Source organism: Petaurus breviceps, unplaced genomic scaffold (genome assembly GCF_028583685.1).
Source record: "Petaurus breviceps papuanus isolate PSGF00001 unplaced genomic scaffold, PetGlider_PUasm1.0 103, whole genome shotgun sequence".
Lineage (NCBI taxonomy): Eukaryota > Metazoa > Chordata > Mammalia > Diprotodontia > Petauridae > Petaurus > Petaurus breviceps.
The window spans coordinates 1,862,965-1,879,659 of NW_027185588.1; the positions used below are offsets into that span (position 1 = coordinate 1,862,965).

Below are 16,695 nucleotides of genomic sequence, written 5' to 3' on the forward strand. Positions count from 1 at the left end.
ACAGAATTACCTAGCATCCCGGAACTTGACATGGAAGAACGTGTTAAATGAAAGCCTGCTGGCTCTTCAGAGGGGGCTGTTTCTCTTGTCAGGTGAGCTTCCTCTTGTATCATCTCAGACACTTGGTTTCCCTCCTTAGGAAGGATGGTGAGTATTCAGGGAATCCCATGACTTCAGTGCTCGTCCCCTCGTAAGAGGCAGTGGCAGCATTTTGTTACTCATGCTGTTATCAGGCATGTCTGGGCTGGCTTCTCATACTTTATAAATTTTCAAAAATATGACCTTTACAGACTAGGGTGAGTTTTCAGTGGGTAAGACTCTCTCCAGGAATGTTTACAAATCCTAAGTAAATTGTTTTTCTAGCCCACATAGCCCATGTCAGAAACCTTCCTAACTGGCAGCAAACACTTTGGGACATCAGGAACAGGGTTACAGTGAGGAGTGTACAAGAGTTTCGTCCCAGGACCCCTAGCTCTTGGGGGAAAGAGGCTGCACCAGAGGTCAGAGGGCCAGGTTAGCTCTGTGAGGGCTCCAGCCATAAGGACTGCATGCAGACAGAGCATACCAGAAGAGTCTGGCCCCTGTTCTGCTGGGTCCCCAAGCCTGCCATCAAGGTGGCCGCAAGTGTAGACAGCAAGGGTCAGCTACATCTACCATTATCCCTGATCAGTCAGCATGTGGTTATCAAGTCCCCCCTAGAGAGAGGCAGCCGGATCATGCAGTGGACAGAGCACCAGGCCTGGAGTTAGGGAGACCTGAATTCAAATTCAGCCTCAGGCTGTGTGACCCTTAATTGCCCTTAAGGGCAAGTCACTTAATTTCTGTCTGCCTCAGTTCCCTCATCTGTAGAATGGCATTCCCCAGCCCCTCCCCCACAGGGCTGTGGTGAAGATCAAATGAGACAATAGTTGTAGAGCACGGCACTGTATCAGTGTTCGCTGTTACCATTATGTGCTAGCTGTAGTGCTTGGTGCTGGGCACAAAGATAAACATGAACCAGTCCTGCGCTGCAGGAAGAGACTGCACAGGAGATGTGCACACCCAGGTATGTGCATAAGTCATACAAACCTGGGTAAGTGCTGATGGCTGAAGGACCCCAGGGGCTCCTGCAGGAGGTGGGGCTTCGGTCAGAGAGCCTTCCAGGTGTGGAAGAGGAAGGCTGCAAAGCTGAGTGGGGCAAGCGAGGTGGAGGACTGCAGAGTCAGGGTTGGGGGGATCTCAGTGCCAAACAGAAGTCTGCATTTGCTCTTAGAGCTGGGGAAGGACCCGCTGTGGTTAAGGAGTGGCTCAGATATGACCACACTTCTTGGGGCTTGGAGAAGGGAGCGCCCAGAGGCAGGGAGATCATTGAGGAGGCCACTGGTGAGAGGTGATGGGGCTGTGGAGTGGAGGGCAGGACATGAGTGCAAAAAGGGGTGTGGAGGTAGAAGTGACATGGCAGCTGACTATCTGGAGTGATGAGGGGTCAAGGGTAATACTAAGGCTACAAAGCCAGGGGACCAGAAGGATGGTGGTGCCTTCCACAGTGGTAGAGAAATAAGGGAGCTTCAGGGGGAAGAAGTGAGTTGTTTTCAACATGATCTGTTTGAAATGCCATCCATTCCACTGTGTCTAATGGGAAGGTCATGATGCCTAACCGACCCCCCTGTCCTCTTGCACTCTAGTCTCAGGCTTCCTTTCATCCTCACACTTGTCACCCACCATCCCTTGCAGCCCTTGGCCTCCTTTCTCTCTCCAGTTCTTGGCTGTGTATTAGTCTGTCTTGACCTCAGTCCACAGGGCCAGGAATGAAAGGAGCCATCCTCTCATCCATGCTCATTCCAGACTGACAATCCTTCTCCTGCCATGACTCCCTACAGACCCTTCGTCTTTGGAGGACCATGTAGTTGGTGTATACAAAGCTCCTGATCATTTGCCATCTCCTGACCTCCACATCATTCTTCCAACTTTCGTAGTGATTTTAGAGCCTGGTCCATCACCTTCCTCTGGACTCAGTCCCATGGCAGCAGCATGTTGATGACCCCAGCGTTATTCTGACCTCTCAGTCTCTTAACCTCCTTAAAGTACACTGGCCTGTTCCACCTCCTCCATCAGGCCTGCCCATCTCACTCAGCAAGACTGTATCAAGGGCCTGCTGTGTATAAGGCGCCAGGCACCATCTTGCTTATAAGGAGTTTATTTTCCATAGAAGAGGGCCAGGGAGCTCATCTTTCCAGGTCCCAGGCTCAGAGGTGCCAGGGACCCGGAGAGTCTGAGACCTGTGCAGTGTCAGCCAGTATGTGGCAGAGGCAAAACGTGTCCCCCGTCTTTGTGGGCGTCTGTCCGTGTGCCAGGCTGCCTCTCCAAGCTTGTGTATTTAAAATCAGCTCTAATAAATTGTTCAAGGACTTTCCGGGTGGAAGGGCCACCCCAGGAGGGAGAGGCTTCTTGTAGGTAGCAGCATCTCACCTGGACTGCCCTCAGCCTGGAGGAGGGTGTGAACTCCAGTACTCAGCCCATGCTTTATCACTTCTAAACCGCCTTCTTGCCCTTACGATGACCTAAGCCAGCTGATCGATCCATCTCTTTCCTCCTGGTCCACTGTCCAAGCCTGTCATCCCTTGTCTTCCTACCACCAGCTGGTAACCCAGGCCAGACCATCCCAGTGACTGGATAGTTCCTGTGCTCTCTGCCTCATTCCTCACAGCATCTGTCCTGACACTCTTTTTCTGCCCCGCCCCTCCAGCCCAGGACTCCCCTTAGTCAGCTCTCTCACTAAGGAGACCAAGAAGACTTGAGCTAATCTTGTGAAACCCATCTCCTCACTCCTTACAGCTCAGCAAGCAGCGTCACCTCCTGGCTACCCCTGTACACCTCACCAAAGCAAACCCTCTCCCTACACCCCTGAGCCCATCTTCCCTGCTGCCTCCTCTAGCACCTTACTGCCATCTCTCCTTCTGTGGCTCCTTCCCATCTCCCTACAGACATGCTCAGGGCTCCCTCCTCCTAAAATTGCCTTACCTTCCCCTCTCTTCTCAGCCCCGTGTGTGTGTGTTCGTTTAGTCCATTGAGACCAGTGGCACAGTGGAGAGAGTACTGGCCCCGAGTCAGGAAGATGGGAATTCAAATCTGGCCCAAACATTTACTAGCTGTGTGACCCCAGACAATCATTTAACCTCTGCCTCAGTTTCCTCATGTAAAATAGGGAACATAATAGCACCTACCCTCCCAGGGTTGTCATGAGAATCAGATGAGATATTTGCAATGTGCCTAGTCCAGTGCCTGGCATATGTGAGCACTATACAAATGGTAGCTATCATCACTACAACTGTTATCATCACGAACAACTTTTTTTCAAATAAAAGCTAGCATTGATATTGAGCTTTAAAATTTGCAGAGGGCTTCACAAATATTGTCTCATTTGATCCCTTCCAAGGACCCTGGAGGGGTAAGTGCTATTATTATCCCCATTTTCCAGATGAAGAAACAGGCTAGGGTGAGGTAAAGTCACTTGCTAGGGTCCCACAACTCAGAAGTGCCTGAGGCTGGATTTGAACATGGGTTTCCTCCAAGCCTAGTGCTTCCTCCACTGTGATGTCTGACTGCATATTCTTTAGGCACAAACCTCATTATAGTTTGGCTTTAGTGTTTCCCTGACATATTGTTTTACTATTGAACAAATACTATTTGTGATTTGTCAGTTAACAAGATGGTGCTTTGTGAAACATCACATATGTGAGGATTGTGTGATGTTGTGTATAAGGATTTCTTTTCTAGATTACAGAATTACTGGAAACACTGTGTTGTGTTACTGCTGTGGCCTACGCAACTTTCGAGAGCTGACTTACCAGTACAGACAGAATATCCCAGCTTCAGAATTACCAGGTGAGGAAAATTGCCTCCCTACAATAAAATTGGCTTGTTTGCTTTTTTAAGGGCTACTCAGTCAAGACTTTTATGAACTGATGCAAAGTGAAATGAGCAGAACCAAGAATACATTGTGTACAATAACAATATTGTACAATGATTAACTGTACGTGACTTAGCTGTTCTCAGCAATACAAGGAACCAAGACAATGCTGAAAGATTTATAATGAAAAATGCCCCCCATCTTCAGAGAAAGAACCGATAGAACATCAATGCAGATTGAAGCATACTTTCTCTTCACTTCTTTTCCTTGGGTTTTTTTATGTCTGTTTTCTTTCACGTGACTTAGATGGAAATGTTTGGTGTGACTGCACTTGTATATCAAAGTACAGAAAAAAGGTAATTTTCTCAATGAGGGGAGGAGGAGACAGAGGGAGAGAATTTAGAACTCAAAATTTGAAAAAAAAAATGTTAAAACTATTTTTACATGTAATTGGGAGAATAAAATAAAATATTACATTTTATTTAAAAGAGTTCTCCAGCTACAGTTCCTGCTTTCTGGGCTACAGTGAGGCCAGGACCAAGTCTGTTATAAGACAGGGCTTGCAGCTCTGGGGATGGGAAATTGCCCCTCCTCCTTTAATGGCAGCTCCGTCCAAGAATTACATAAAAGACTTCCTCCATATCAGTACCAGTAAAAATGGTGACCCTGTTGGGAATGAGGCAGTTCCATTTCTTTTTTGGTGCTTGGTGAAATGTTTTCACAGCCATTTGGTGAAATTCCCATGGAAGCCAGGACCCAAGTGTTACTAATGCTAATGTTCTCTAGGAACTCCTGCTCTGCTTTATTTACACCTGTCATTCAACAGAATCTTTGGCCTCTTTTTCAGGGACTGTAACGTCTCGTCCTGATTGCTACTGGGGGCGCAACTGCCGGACTCAGGTTAAAGCACACCATGCCATGTGAGTGACAGTCCATGGAATGTGGATTTTTAATGGAATATTGGGGGGGGGGCACGGTATTTATTCTAAGGGCACAGGGTACTGACATTCAGAGACAGGTCAAGATTTGTTTTCTAAAAGAGTATTTGGAACCAAATCTGTGAGAGGTACCATTTATTAGATAGAAAAACTGGGATGAAGAAAAATTTTAGTAAAAATGAGTGACAAACAGAACAAGTACCTCATCCCTCCCTACCTAGAATTTCACTTATTTTTCCACATAGTTTCTGAAGAGGAAACATTTTTGGCAACAAATTTTCATATGTGACCATCTAATATCAAGAAAAATGCTTCCAATTTGAAAGCAGCCATGTAGGCTGCTTACAGAAATTCACTGCTTCAGCTCTTTGTCCCCTCTCAGTTTTACAGGGGAGCTGAGCTCTCTTCATCTCTGACTGGCAGCAGCACCGGGTGGGAAGAGTAGGTATTTGCAGAAAGGGATGCCTGCCTTGGCCTTTTAGCTTGAGATGGCTGGGAATGGCTTAGACGCAGCATCTCAGCTTAAGAAGTGTGGGCCTAGAGGATCTCCTATTTTCTCAGCACAAAAGTGGAAAGGGGAGGAATTAACTTTTAGATCTCTGAAATTATAGTAAAGGTCAATGGAGCAAATATAATTTGCTTCCCAAATTTTATAATGGGTCTCCAGCAGTTTTGAAGAATACATCTAGGGATATCTCTATGGTGCTCAGGCTTTAAGTGGAGGTGTAGAGGTGGGCAGCTGCTTTAGGCTGTCAGGTTGGTGATTTGAACAGAGAACTATTGTATTCAGGCCCCCATCCCTCCCACTGCACCCACCCCATCTGTAGCATTACTGTCTTTTGTGTCTTCCTGGAAGCCAATGACAGAATTAGTTCATCTTCTTTAAGGGGTAAAAGCCAGATGAGTGATTGCTGGAGAAATCTGTCTTAGTTACTGCCACTCTCTGTCCACAGACACTACTAGAAGGCTTCTGGAAACTTGAACTTTTGGGTCTTCACCTCTAGAAAGAGTAGGAAGAGGCGACGGTCAGACCTTACCCAGCCATTTGTAGTTTGTGATATCTGTGGGTGTTCAGAGTTCATCTGTTTCAGTGGGTCTTGTCTTTTTTGTGTAACTTTAAAATGTTTCTTTTTACAGGAAATTCAATCATATTTGTGAACAAACACGCTTCAAGAACTAAACCTTGAAGTACAGAAAGTCTTGGATATTTGTATGTAAAACAAAAAAATTTTTAAAGACCTCAAATACGGAACATAAATGTTTTCAGGGCATTTTTAAAGTTCCCTCTCGGAGGGAAGTTGGATATCTTTGCATCAGGTACTGGTGTGATTTTTTTTTTATTTTGTAGAGCTTTACACTTGCGTAAGACCTTTTGTAAGTAACCTGAGGAGCACTTGGTGGTGCCTGTCAGATATGCCATCCTTGCAGCAGCGGCGGTGGGAGACTGGAAGAGGTGCTCAGGACAGCAGGAATGGCACCGAGGTCATGAGATGTCCTGAGGCCTAGTGTTTGTACAGCGGGTTGGGTGAAAGCCATCTCTGTCAAAGGAAAAAATTCACCACCAGCCCTGCCCTCCCCTCTGCTCCCCCTCATCTGTTGAGAGGAGAGCCTTGTTTTGTTTTTTCTACCTTCACCAAAATGGTTGTTAGATCAGGAATCCCTTTTTACCAAGAATTTCATATGGCAAACAAAAAGAAAAAAATTATTGAATACACTGTTTCTTTGTTGGTTAAGAAAAAGAAGCAAATGTTTACAGCCCGTAGGGCATGCCTAGTGCTTTGCTGTAGGAAAAAGTTTGACTCATATACATGTGTGCACGAGTGGGTGTGTTTTAGGTTAGTCAGTCTGGTGCTTTTCACTCCTTATTAGAATTAAATCTCACAAGCAGCACAAATAATATAATGTCTCCTTTATAAGCCAGTTAGAAGTTGGGAGACTGTGTCCGTAGACCTTCACAAACACATGGAAGACCGAACAGTGTCACTGGCACAGATTCCCTCATTGACGCACTATGACTCTGATACATGCCCCTTAGGGTTGCCACCTAAGGGAGGCAGCACTTGCAGTACATAGCTGTTTTATTACGAGAGACAGACATTTGCCCCAAGAGAGACGACCTTCCACATTGCTTAGGTTTGACAGCCAAAAGCAAGACTCTTGAAACATTTCTTTTCAATGGGCTTTGGAGATGTTTCCCCAGCTGCATTATTCTCTCTGGAACTGACTTCAAGAAATAGTTATTTTTAGTGCCTATCTATTATGCCAGGCATCGGGCCCATCCTGGGGGCACAAAGACAAAAATCAGAAACATCTGCCATTGAGGAGCTACAGCGGGCACCTGAACTTAGCTCCCTGGAGAAAAACGTGAGGAGGGAATCAATTCCAGGCCCCTCATCAGCAATCCCAAACCATAGGATTTAATGCTGACAGCTGTACAGCCTGAATCTGCTTGGACTCAGTAGGAAATCAGCCAAACCAAGTTACCTCTATAGTTCCTGCATTTTAATTATGCTTCATGTTTTTAGCCAAATTGATACTTTAGTGAAAAAGGACACAGGACACACTACTCCAAGTCAGAGCTTAGAGAATGAAGGGGAGGGACAAAGAGGGTTCACATTCTGTCCTGCTGCTTTTTAGCACCCTGAATCGGGTGCTCCCTCATTCCGCTTTAAGCACTGACTGGAGTTTGATCCCAGCCCCAGAGGTCTGGGTGTTCTTGGACTATGTCCAAGTCATCATCTCCCTATTCAGAAATCTGAGACAGTGTCTCATGTGTAAGTGCACCCATTTACAGCTTCCTCCATACTGATAGACAGCAATCCTGTTAGCAGCCTTTGTTTCCTATTTGCCCTGGTATCTTCTGCATTAGAATTAAAATTTTATCTGGAATAATACTTGAACTATTGTTTTATGTAAAGCATATTTGTTTTCACTCCTTTGTTTTACATAACTAACTCCTGTTTTATCAGTAATCCTTTGCCTAAAAACCTGTAAGTTATTGTCTCTTCTCAGGAATATCATTTCCAGTTGTCTTTTTGGTGTAGCCTATGTTGACAGAGGTAAATCCTTTCTGATACAGTGCAGAAATGTGTTTGTTTGATACCAGTATGTTTTTTCAAAGAAACTTGTTGCTATGCTGGGCATTTGTGTGACCAGTTTGCTGATGCTTCCACCACTGATAAAGACTAAATGTTGGCATCCCACCTGAAGCCACTTTAGTTTGTGCTCCATTTTTGTGTGAGCCTTTGCCTAGAAGCTGATCTTAGGTGCTGGGTCATCAGCCTACCACCTGGTTCTCAGCTTCCCTAGGTCACTCTCCCCACTTCTTCCTTAGAAAATATAAATCTGCTTTCCTGTTAATAAGGTTGAAGTGAGTACAGTGGGACAAAAGTTTTCCCAGTTACGTTGGATCTGGAAATGCTGAGATAAAGGAGATCCCAGAACCTGAGTTGTGATGATTTTTCTTGTGAGTGACTTAGGAACACAGGGTGGGTAGTATGTATTCTTGACAAGACTCCTTTCTACGTGACTATCCAGCAGTTGTCATTGAATGTGATTATTTTAGTACAGCAGAAATACAACCTGTTTGTATCTGTCAAGTACAGTCAACTTTAGAACAGGACTGGGAGCCTTGGACCCTGGCTAAGGCAAACATGCCCCATAAAAATTCGGGTTATGGCTCTGGATTTGATACGTGAGGGTTTTGCTCTATGAAGATGGTCTAGTTCTTCCAACACATTTGTGATTTCCCTCGAGCTACGACCCCTCCCTCCACTGAGAAGAAGAAAACTAACCTACTTTAAATATCATTGTTGACTTTGTCTCATGGGGGTCTTTTTTCCCTTGCACTGACGGCTGGTGTAATGTGATTGTACAGGATTTGTTGGTGTTTGGGACTTTGACCTCAACCCTATTCTCCAGGCTTTGTCAAACACTTGCCGTGCTCTCTTAGCTGCTTGTCACTTGGGAAGCAAATGTCTTACCAACCATTTGTCAGCGGGATTTAGATCTGGAAAAGGACTTTAAAGATCAGGTAGTGAAACCCCCTCATTATATAGGTGAGGAGACAAAAATCCAGAGAGGGGAAAGCTAGGATCACACAAGTAACATGGTTGGGGGTCAAACACAGGTCCATGGGCTCTAAAACCATTGTTCTTTCTCTTGCCCACAATGAAATGACTTCTTCCAGTGAGACTATTGGAAATAGTGTCTCCTTAGCTATATCACTTATTAAGTAGTGCCTATTATCCTGCCAGGCACTGGGCCCTATCCTGGGGGCATGAAGACAAAAATCTGGAACTCCATCTCCTGCTGTTGAGCTAAGGTGGCACTTGGAGAGAAAGAAGGGTGAGAAGAGCCTCTGTCCTTGCAGGCATTTCCCCAGCAAGTCGATAGATGCATCTAGAGATGCCACCATTAGGGGGGGGGCCAGGTGGCTCAGCGAGTAAGGGCACCGGCTCCAGTGTCGGGATGACCTGGAGATCGAATCCCGGGCTCAGATACTCAGCACCACACCCAGAAATAACTGGCCGTGTAACCTTGAGCAAGTTACTTAAGCCCGACTGCTTTAAAAAAAAAAAAAAGATGCCACCATTAGACTGAAGATCCAATCATAGAATTTAGCATTGGGCATCATAAATTTTTCCAACTTTGCTTTTTTGGCAGTTTGTTGGCCTTTTGTGGCACGAGGGTGTGCTGGGTACAAAGTGTGCATGCTTTGTGCTCAGAACCAAGGCTGTAAGGAAGTTTCAGGGAAATGCTCCCAGAAACACCTCAGATTCATTATGAGTTTAATTTTCAATTAATTTTTGGTTGTTGCATGTTCAGAAACCTTTTATCGTTGCCAAAATTTTCGCAACCCCACATGGGTTCAAGATCCACAGTTTAAGAAGCACCTCCTTTATTTTACAAGTGGGGAAACTGGCCCAAAGAAGGAGAGTAATAGATTTATTTGATGATTTTAAGGTTTGCAAAGCACTTTCCTTACAACAACCCTGTGAGGTAGGTAGTAAGAGCATACATAATTATCTCCATTTTACAAAGGAAGGAACTGAGACTCTTAAGATTAAAGGACTAAGTGGCATGTTAATTTTCAATTCTCTCTCAGGTTCCAGTTTTCTCAGATGTTAATTCAGCCTCCCTGTCTGGACCTATACTTTATCCTAGGCTTCAGCTTCATATTCTTTCTCTTTTCCTCTCTGCTTTAAAAGGAATCAATTTAACAGGCCTTGATTAAACACTTATTATGTGCCAGGTTCTGGGGATACTAAGACAACATGACAAAAATGGCCTCTTCCCTGAAAGACCTTTAACATGTCTGCAATAAAACCATTACCTTCCTCTCCTCCAGATTTCCCCATTTCTGTTGAAGGCAGGAGCATTGTCCCAACCTTTTGTGACTTTTCCCTCATCTCTATATCCAGTTAGTCACCAAGTTTTATTGATTCTATCTACACCCAAACCACCACAATTTTATCACCTCTTTGACTGTTGTGAAAATCTCCTAATTGTCTTCCTAAACCACTCTCCCCCTACAATTCCTCCTTCACAAAGCTGCCAAGATATTACTAAAGTATGTGTCTCCTGCACAAGAGTTCAATGGCTTCCTGTTGCCTCTAGGACAAACTACAACTTTTTTTACCATGGCATTTAAAGCCTTTTCCACAGTATGCCTCAGTCATTTCATACTATTCCCCTTTATTGACTCTCAGGTCCAGCCCAACTAGCCTACTGTTCCCTAAACTCAGTAGTCCATCTGCCTACATGTTTGCATGCCTGGAATACCCTCCCTACCCTACTTCCCTTCAAGGTTCAACTCAAGCATTTTTCTTCCTAGGGGAAACCTTCCTGATTCTCTTGGTTGTTAGTGTTATAAATTCCTCAGTCACCTCAGATTATCTACTGTTGACTTTTCTATATGTGGTATTCCTCAAGCCACATGTCCTGTCTTTGTGTTCACAGCCTCTTGCGAATGGTAAGCCCTTAATGCTTGCCGAATTAACAGAAGCTTAAACTGTCCACTTCTGGGGTCAACATCTCCCAATTCCCTCACTGCACTTTTCTCTCTGGTTCCCCTTTCCCAATGCGACCTGTATCCCAAATTAATCCTATCTCATGCCCAAGATACGTGGCAGTCCTGCTTGCTTGTTCTGGAATATTTCCTGCTCCCAGAATCTTCCCCTAGAACCTAACACCTGATAGCACAACTCTTCAATCAGGGATATTATGACTAAAAAGTTCACAGCAGACTTTTCCACAGACAGGAGTGACCAGATGGGGCCAGGTTATCCACCTGTAGTCAATCACAAGCAGGGCTTGCCATCATCTGCCATGGGGCTGACAAGGCAGAGGGTCTGCTTCTGCCCAAACTACCTGGGATGTTCTGTTCAAGGAAACCCCAACACTGCAGAGGTTCTGGATCTCTAATAAGGTAAAAGCAGCAGCAACCAGGAGCTGCCAAAGGTATCTTGGCAGACAGTGATAAGGGTACAGCCTTGGAGTGGTGGGGAAGCTTTCAGAAAAGTCTGCATTAAAAGGTATCTGGGGGCAGCTGGGTGGTGCAGTGAATAGAACAGCAGCCCTGGAGTCAGGAGGACCTGAGGTTCAAATCCAGCCCCAGACACTTAACACTTACTAGCCATGTGACCTTGGGCAAGTCACTTAACCCCAATTGCCCTGTCTTCCCCCCTCCAAAAAAAAAAAGTGTGGACAGTTTGTTGTGAACTTTTTTAGTCATAATATTACTGCTATTCTTATTTTGGCCTAATAATCCTGTGAGGCAGAGACTACAGGAATAACTTCATTTTGCAGTTGATAAATGAGGCCAAAAGTGAAATCTCATGGATACCAATCAATAGATAAACCTCTTTCTGACTGCCAATGATCGTGCCTGCTGTTTACAAAGCAACCCAATTGATGCTGGGGATACAGACATAAAGCAAACAGCCCTGTCTTCCAGTAGCTTAAATTTCACTGGAGGAAAACATATGGTTGGGCCTGGAGTCAGGAAGACCCGAATTCCATTTTTCTTTTTAATTTGGTTGAAATGTTTTTATTCTTTGTTACAAGAAATGGTTTGCTGGGCAGGAGAGGGAATTGCTCAGTAGCAAACAAAAGATCTTCATTTTTTTAGGGTGCTTGGGCACATGGCAATTTCTGTCAGCTTAATTATCGGCAGGGTGGCGGAGGAAGGGGCTAGCCACAGAACGGAACCTGTTTTGGCCCCTCTCTTCCTTATCATAGCAAACAGGGCTGCGACCAAAGCGAGGCCGTAGCAGAAGGGTGATGACCGGCGGGGGCCGTGTTTCTGCATACGAAGAAGGGGTTGATAGCAGGTAAGGAACGTCAGAGACAAATATGAGCAAATACTGAGAGTCAAGCGCAGCAAATACATGGCCTCTCTATACCCCAAGGCCGAGCTCGAATTGGCCTCGGACACTTCCTGCCTGCCCCTGGGCACAGACGGCGACCACCCCCGCCCTCACTACACTGGGGGTTTGTTTTTCCCGGTATCACATTCTGGAGAGCCCTGGTTACCCGTGCTCCTGTCACCTTTTCTGCTCACATATTTCCCGGCGACGTTCCCCCCCCACCCCCCAGGACTTAGTATACTCAATTTTGTGTTTTAGGCAGGCCACGGATTAAATACAGAAAGTAAACATAAAGTAACCTGGTGGGGAGAGGGTCCCAAAAGCAGAGGCGAGAGAGCACCGCGGAGCTGGGTCGGGGGCAGGGCAGGGCACGGAGCTGCAAAGAGGGCAGTTCTGAGGAAGGACCCGTGACATGCCTTCAGCACAAGCAGACACAGGATCAATGCAAAATTCGTCGGGGAAGGGAGGACTGGTGTAGGGGAGCTCAGGAAGGACGCCCTGCGGCGCCTGGGCCCGAGCCCTGAAGGGAGAGACTGGACGGAGGAAGGGGGGCTCCCGCTGCTCCCACTTCCCCCGCCCCCACCCCCGTTCTAACGGAAAGTCAGCCTCAGAGCGCCTTGGGCTTTGACTCGGCCGGGGATGCCAGGTCAAGAGCAGTCGGGACCAAGCGAGGAGCTCCGTGAGAAGGCCTGTCCGGCCGTGGGAGAATGGACGGACCTTCACCACTCATGCCACTCCCTCAGCCAGGCCTCTGCCGTGGAAGAAGCACCCAGGGCAGAGCATCAGAAAGAGCCTACCCATCTTGAAAGGACCGGCCCGGAAGCTTGCACTCGAGCCCTTCCTGCTTCCGCCGGAAGCGAGACTGGCCAGCTTCTTCCTGTTTGGGTTCCGGCGAGGGCGGGTCCTCGGCTCTCAGTTTGCCCCGAGAAGAGAGTGGAAGTCGTGCTCTTTCTTGGAGTGCACCCCCAGGAAACACGCGCCGCTGCTCTCTCAGTGCCGCCGGTTCCCGGCCATTAGAAAGCCTCCGACTCTGGGACCTTCACCCCCTGGGGGAGGCGGGGATCGGAGCGGCTTCGGGGAGCGACCGCAGCCGCTCCCTGAGGAAGCACGTTCCTTGGAACTCCACTGCGGAGGAATGCTTCCGGGGGGACACAAAAACCTGTAGCACCGTCCCGCCCCTCCCCGCCCCGCCCGCGGCAGAGCCACGTCTCGACCAGAGTCGCCGCAGGAGCCGCCGCCGCCGTCTCTGCCGCCGGGGGTGAGGAGAGCGCGGGGGCCCAGAGGCCTGACCCGCCGTGCGCCGCCCCCGGGGAGGGAGGAGAGCCCCCGAACCCCGGGTCTGGCTCCTGCTGCTGTGGCCTCTGGCTTCGAGACAGCCCTGGGGTTAGAGCTGAGGGGCCGGGGGCCTCAGGCCGCCGAGGGGGAAACTGAGGCCCGAGGGCCCCGCAGCGAGATCCTAGCCGAGAACTTGAATCCCAGATCTCCAGGCTTCTGGCCCCCTTTCCGTCCCCGGGCCTTAATTTGTTTGCCCTGGGGGTGGAAATAACACCCAATAGCTGGCCCTTACATAGCGCTTTAAGGCTCGCAAAGCGCTTTACCGAAAGGATCTCTGGATCCTCACAACGCCCTAGGAGGGGGAGACTATGATGATCTCCATTTTGCAAACGAGGAAACCGAGGCAGGCAGCACTCAAATGACTTGCCCAAGGTCACACAACTATCGAGTATCAGAGGCTGGATTTGAACTCTGTTCCCTGCGCCACTAGATGCCAAAGGAAGGGCAACGACTTGGCCGGGGCCGCACAGATAGGCAGTGCCTGTGGTCTTGGCATTTGCCCTGGATGCCGGGTTTGGGGGCCCCTCCGCTGACAGCGCTGTCAGCATCCCTTCCTCCTTTGCACGTAGTGTTTGTTTACCCCGTTGGGGGAGTGTGACTAATGGTGCCATTCCCGGGCAGGCTTTCCTGCTTGTGAGTAGTCATGGAGACTGGAGGCTGGCTCTGCCTTGGGTACACTAGCTTCCTTCCCACCAGCCCTGGGTGCTGAGTACTAGAGGCACGCCTGGAAGGGTGGGGCACTGATTTTTTTTTTTTAATACTGTAATTTGTGACCTTAGACACTGGAAGATTTCCTAAGGCTTAGGTTTCCGTCCCATTTCTCTGTGTTGACATTTTCCCTAAAGAGCGGGCTGGGCATTTGAGTCTTTGCGTTCAGAAAGTGAGAAAGCTTCTTCCTCCTGGTCTTGCAAAGAAACCCCACCCAACCCAATGCTAGAATCATTTATGGAGTGTCTGCCCTGGGATGGGATCTGTGCTAGACCCCCCGAGATGCCTCCTTCCTGGGGTGACAGTTTCCAGTTAGAGGCTGATCCCAGAGAGAAGTTAAGTAGCTGTTAACATTATTTCTCTATATTAGATTGCCCTCAGATTTCAGGTTTTTACTCATTGCTCTCAAGAAGAGATGTTACTTCCACAAGACAAATCATGATTTGTGTTTCATGTTGTTCAGTGCTCACAAGTTAAATAATGGTTACAATTGTAGTCATGTCTTTCAGCTTCACTGCAGAGTACTGTTTAAGGATCTCTGCCTAATTAATGGAACTGCTTAAACAAACATTGGGCTTTCTCAGGTTCATCTTGTTCATTCCATTTTGTGCGGATTGCTAACCGGAACTTGGACAAGTAATGAATTAAATTTAAGCAAACATAACCAGGAGTTCTTAATACAGAGACTGAATTTACATGGTGATTCTTCCAGACAAATAGACAAGGAAAACATTTCCAGTTGCACTCCACCGCTAATGTCACCAAGTATTTCTGATGCAGGTAGCAACTCTAAATTGAGTTTGTCCAGGAGTGGGGAGGAAGGTTATAATATAAGGCCAGTCAGGTTTGCAGAGAAAAAAAGGTGTATTCCATTTTAATCCTGGCCATCCATTTCTCAAATTATTAAAATATATAAAAATATTAAAAGACCCAACAGGATAAAAGACAGTGTCTGTTACCTTGTTGGGAAAAAAAAATAATTCAAAGCACTTGACCATTGTGGGAGAAATGAGATAATTGTGAAAGTACGTTGTAGTTTTAAAAAACTCTATAAATTCAATCTAACAACTCGATAAACGTTTTGAAATGCACCTACTATGTGTTTGCTGTGTCTAGGGAGATACAGATTTTAGATAAGACAAGTTCCTGTCCTGGAAAAGCTGGTTGGGAGCTGTGATGCAAATAAATAATACAAAAGAATAAATAGTAAATGCACAAGAGGCCCAAAGGATAAATGCAGGAGATGTCCTTAGTAAGTGTAGATTGGGGGCTGGGGGGATACTCCAGGGAAGACTGACTGGAAGAAATGACATTTGAATCAAAGCAGGAATTTGACAGGCCGGGTGTTGATGTTAGGGGAAAGAGATGGGGGTGTCTGGCCCAGACACAGGGAGGCCAATAAGTTTAAAAGGATAGAAGCCTGAAAGTGCAGGCCTTATGTGAGGGCCGCTGAACAAGTCTGTTTGGCTAGAATAGAGAGTGGTAGTCTGAGATAAGCCTGGGGAAGAGGGCCTTGAATATTAGTCAGTCCCTCAAGCAATAAGACACCATTAGGTGTATGAGGAAGGTAATTATTCCTGGAAGTGATAGTGAGGATGTTTTGAACCTGGGAAGACTTATTAGGAAGTTATTATAGAAGTTCTAAGTTAATAGTGATGGAAATTTTTGCTCTGCTAGTCCTAGTGGGATAGAGAAGATAGTATGGATGCAAGAGATTTTTTTGTGTTTAGAACTTGGTAACTAGATACTTCTAGGGGCAGCTAGAAAGCCCAGTGTATGAGCGCTGGGTCTGGAGTCTGAGTTCAGATTCAGCCTCAGACATTTACTAGCTTTGTGACCCTGGACAAGTCACTTAACCTTTTGCTTGTCTTAATCCACTGAAGAAAAAAATGGCAAATCACACCAGTATCTTTGGCAAAGAAAACCCTATGGACAGTATGGTCCATGGGGTCATGAAGAGTCAGACACAAATAAACAACAACTAGATAGGAGAGACTGAGGAGGAGAGAGAAGGGTCAAAGAGGCATCAAGATTTTGAACACAGAAAACTGAATGAATTATGGTGCCACTGGCATGTAATATTAAGTCAGGTGTAACAAGTTTGAGGAAAAATAATAAGCTTATTTTTAAATGTAAACTTATCATTTTATTTATTTTTAAACATCATGGGAAGGTAGATAATGCAAGTATTTAAAATATTATCATTATTAATAGAAAGGATGTTGCTTATGGGCAAGTTAATGATTCCTATTTCCTATTTCTGTGTTCTTTGTGAAATGGAAATGAAACTTAATAGTTTTTTTAAAGAGGTATAATATTAATGTTTTGTAGTAGGAATGATATTAAATGTAACATCCTTTTAATCTTTTGTCCTTTGCAAAGTTAAGAAGGAAATCAATTAGAAAAGTTTAATAATGTTCTGGCTGTCCCTCTTCAAAAATAAAAATGCCAAGTG

The 16,695-nt window shown here is 46.2% G+C and overlaps 2 protein-coding genes across 6 annotated transcripts in view; both read left to right on the forward strand.

Annotated features, from left to right (window-relative positions):
• The window catches only part of CHFR (checkpoint with forkhead and ring finger domains), a 42,535-nt gene extending 34,814 nt beyond the window's left edge, over positions 1 to 7,721 (forward strand). For 3 of the 4 annotated variants that reach the window (XM_069089704.1, XM_069089543.1, XM_069089792.1), the window contains 4 exons: positions 5 to 92; positions 3,757 to 3,864; positions 4,737 to 4,809; positions 5,965 to 7,721. In XM_069089704.1, the coding sequence (XP_068945805.1) occupies positions 5 to 92; positions 3,757 to 3,864; positions 4,737 to 4,809; positions 5,965 to 6,007 (312 nt within the window). In that variant the 3' untranslated portion in view covers positions 6,008 to 7,721. The remainder of the gene's footprint in view (positions 1 to 4; positions 93 to 3,756; positions 3,865 to 4,736; positions 4,810 to 5,964) is intronic. The other variant, XM_069089619.1, reaches the window with a different exon arrangement.
• A 5,596-nt stretch (positions 7,722 to 13,317) lies between these two features.
• GOLGA3 (golgin A3) overlaps positions 13,318 to 16,695 on the forward strand; it is a 48,081-nt gene continuing 44,703 nt past the window's right edge. For both annotated transcript variants that reach the window (XM_069089338.1, XM_069089421.1), the window contains exon 1: positions 13,318 to 13,455. The gene's annotated coding sequence lies outside the window, so the exon portion shown is untranslated. The remainder of the gene's footprint in view (positions 13,456 to 16,695) is intronic.